Source organism: Curcuma longa, unplaced genomic scaffold (assembly GCF_044706935.1).
Source record: "Curcuma longa cultivar G26 ecotype Majalengka, Jawa Barat unplaced genomic scaffold, ITB_CL_G26_1.1 contig_19487, whole genome shotgun sequence".
NCBI lineage: Eukaryota > Viridiplantae > Streptophyta > Magnoliopsida > Zingiberales > Zingiberaceae > Curcuma > Curcuma longa.
In genome coordinates, this window is record NW_027431110.1 from 6,114 (window position 1) to 9,303 (window position 3,190).

Sequence of the window (3,190 nt, forward strand, 5' to 3'; positions counted from 1 at the left end):
ATATGCAATAGTTATAGTTATTACTTTTGATCAAGTAGCAGTTTCCTTCTATTACTGTGAAGATTAACTTATACGAGCTAATCTATGCTGCTAAATACATTTAACTCTGTTAACGACTTGTGCTTTGCATCTTGCAGGACCATGATACTGCGACCGCTCAACATCTATGTAGCAAATTTATGCATCCATCAACACACCTACAATTAATGCATGTTACTGCACAGAATTGGCAATATCTGATTAAGTTAATATCAATATTTTCTGTTAGGCAACTTAATACTGATTTACTACCATGGGTACTTGTGTATCAACATCAAAGAGAAGACCTAGATCCAGAAATCATTCTCTTTGGTTAAGAAGATCCCATGGAAAAGTTTCTGCATCAGTTCCTGATGCACCTGCTACTAGGAAGAGTCATATTGGAAATCAATTTGCTCACAGCCAGTTTGTTCACATTAAGACTTCAACATCTTGCCGGAAATCTAAGGTTTCCAGTCTCGCATTTCATCTCACACAACTGCAATGGCATCACAAGCAGATGGAGACAAATGGTATCAAATCTATTCACAAAACATCCAGCTTAGTCCTCCTGTGACTTTGTTTCTTAGTTTGCATATATTAATTTGATTTATGAGGAGCAACAATGACAGGATTTTGAAATTTTGCAGTGATATGCCAAGAAGAGGTATGGTTTGATTCCGTCAGTATTTTGGAGTCCGAGTCTGATGATGACTTCAGTAGTGTTTGTGGAGGTATTATTTGAGTATATTGATCACGACCTTACTGTGGTAATGCTAAATGAGCAATATTTCTTAATCTTTCATATCTCTGTAGATGTTCATCCCTCTGTAAATGGTTCAGTTGGTGCCCAATTTATTCCCCATGAGAATGCATCCATGTTAGTAGATGCTGTCTGCAAGCTCGAGGAACTTTGTGAAGCCACTCCAACTACTATGGCAGTTGAGCAATACATAGAAACGGATCTATGCAAAACTGAAATGCATTCTAGCAAACGAGAATCAGCAAATGCAGCCGGAGTGACGCTGGAAAAGGTTGGTGAAGCAACACGTAGGAATCAGATTGAGAGCTGTTACAAAATGGAAAAAGTGTTGGAGGATATTTATGGTAGTTTTAAAGACATAACAGAAAACAGACAAAACACAGTTGAAAAAAATTGTGAAAGCATGCTGAAGCAATTGACTTCTTCTTGTCCACATCATTTAGTTCCTTCCATCAGCTTTAATGATAAGGGCCAACAGTTTTCTAGTGCTAGCCCACAGTGTCAGAAAAGGAGATCAGCAGTGATCAGGCTTTCATTCAAGAGAACATCTAAAGATGGAGAAGAGAACTCTGAATTTTGTAAGTAAACTTGTTATCTATTCCATTGTTTGATTTGTAGCCCTTGTTAGTTGGACTTAAGTACGAGTATCTGGCAACACCTCATTTTCGATAAGGTTTTACACATGTTCAACAAGGGTATTGATGCTATGAAATAGTGTGTCTAACATGGGTTTGAGTGGAACAGATAAGGAGTCTGAGTATTAGAAGATGTATCGGATACAGCCAATTATGGAATCGGCAGAATGTTGGGACAAACATCAATAACTTTGCTTATCTTTCTAACATCATCTATACTTACTATTCTGCCCCATTCATTTCTCTTGCCTTAATTTACTACAAAGCTCTTTTTTGCATTGATATTCTATATGCCAAGGTTTCAAAGAGCGGATCTAGACAATAGACATTATATAGTTGACTCAATATGTAGCATGTATGCAGTATATAAGGACACATACGGTCTACGATAAGATATTCAAACATGTTTATGTATACAATGGAGTTGGAGTATATTTATTGGCATATTGAATTCTTACTTCCTCCTAGGGAAAAAATACATGTCAAACCTACAATGCAAGATACAGAATAATTAACTATTAGACAACAATGTAAAATAAATTATATATATAAATAGTGTATACATAATTAATATCTAAGAAGTCTATTACTTACAGAACAAGTGTTCAAGGTAACACTAGTTAAAAGCTGTTAAATAGAGCCACTTATGGTTCCACTCTAAATTAATTTAGATAAACTAAATTCTTTTTACTTGCACATACAGACCGCATATGTCATATGCAGCTGCAATGCAGTCCCAAGTGGTTTTTTTTTAAGACAATACTATTTACCATTCACGTAAATGTGCAAGGTCCATCAGACTTTGTCTTGAGGATGCTTTTCTTGGGCTATTGTTGTTGTGTGATAGTTTTCATAATAAGATCTACACATTCCGTCCATGATTTTATATTTTGACATAGGTTCTTCGAAGAAATACCTCTATTGTCCTAGAGCAGGACTATCAGTTCCATTCTCATCTGGTGAAATGCCCATGCAAGGATGCTGGTCCATCCTTGAACCTTCTTGCTTCAAGCTTCGAGGGGAGAGCTACTTCAGGCACGAATGTCATGTACCTGTGATTATGTCTAAATTGCATGTCAATATGCATTTAATTGATAGCATACGATGTTCTTATCCAGAGATAAAAAGAAAGCTTTTGCTCCCAGTTATAGTCCATACACTCCAATTGGAGTAGATTTGTTCTTCTGTCCACGTAAAGTAAACCACATCGCTCAGCACATTGAGCTTCCACCAGTAAAGCCACACGAGAAAGTTCCCTCTCTGCTTATTGTTAACATTCAGGTATATTTGAATTTGTTGATATTTATATTTATTTTCTGCAAAAAGTTGTTTGTTTTTCTGAATCATGCATGAAAACTTCTACAAGCTCCCAACTTATCCTGCTGCTATGTTTCTCGGCGATAGCGATGGGGAAGGAGTCAGCCTTGTGCTGTACTTCAAGGTATCTGACAATTTTGACAAAGATATTTCTCTGCAGTTTCAGGACAGCATTAGGGTAAGTTGTTCCATAAGTTTGTAATAATCGCTTGGCCACATCTAAAATCCAATTTTATTGATACTGCATAATTTTCCACAGCGATTCGTAGATGATGAAGTAGAAAAAGTTAAAGGGTTTCCTATGGACTCAATTGTTCCTTATAGAGAAAGGCTAAAAATATTGGCCGGGTTAGCTAATCCTGAGGATCTCCACTTGAATACCGCTGAAAAGAAGCTTGTACAGGCTTACAATGAAAAACCAGTGCTCTCAAGACCTCAACACAACTTTTACCAGGTA

At 36.7% G+C, this 3,190-nt stretch overlaps 1 protein-coding gene across 1 annotated transcript; it reads left to right on the forward strand.

Annotated features, from left to right (window-relative positions):
* Nucleotides 1-292: 292 nt before the first annotated feature.
* On the forward strand, nt 293-3,181 carry LOC141817157 (uncharacterized; the record flags this gene model as incomplete). Its single annotated transcript, XM_074704826.1, has 7 exons — nt 293-551; nt 669-752; nt 835-1,359; nt 2,316-2,451; nt 2,535-2,697; nt 2,783-2,911; nt 2,993-3,181. Coding segments are annotated over exons 1-7 (1,485 nt in total), but the record flags the coding sequence as incomplete, so codon positions are not given.
* Between the last annotated feature and the right edge of the window lie 9 nt (nt 3,182-3,190).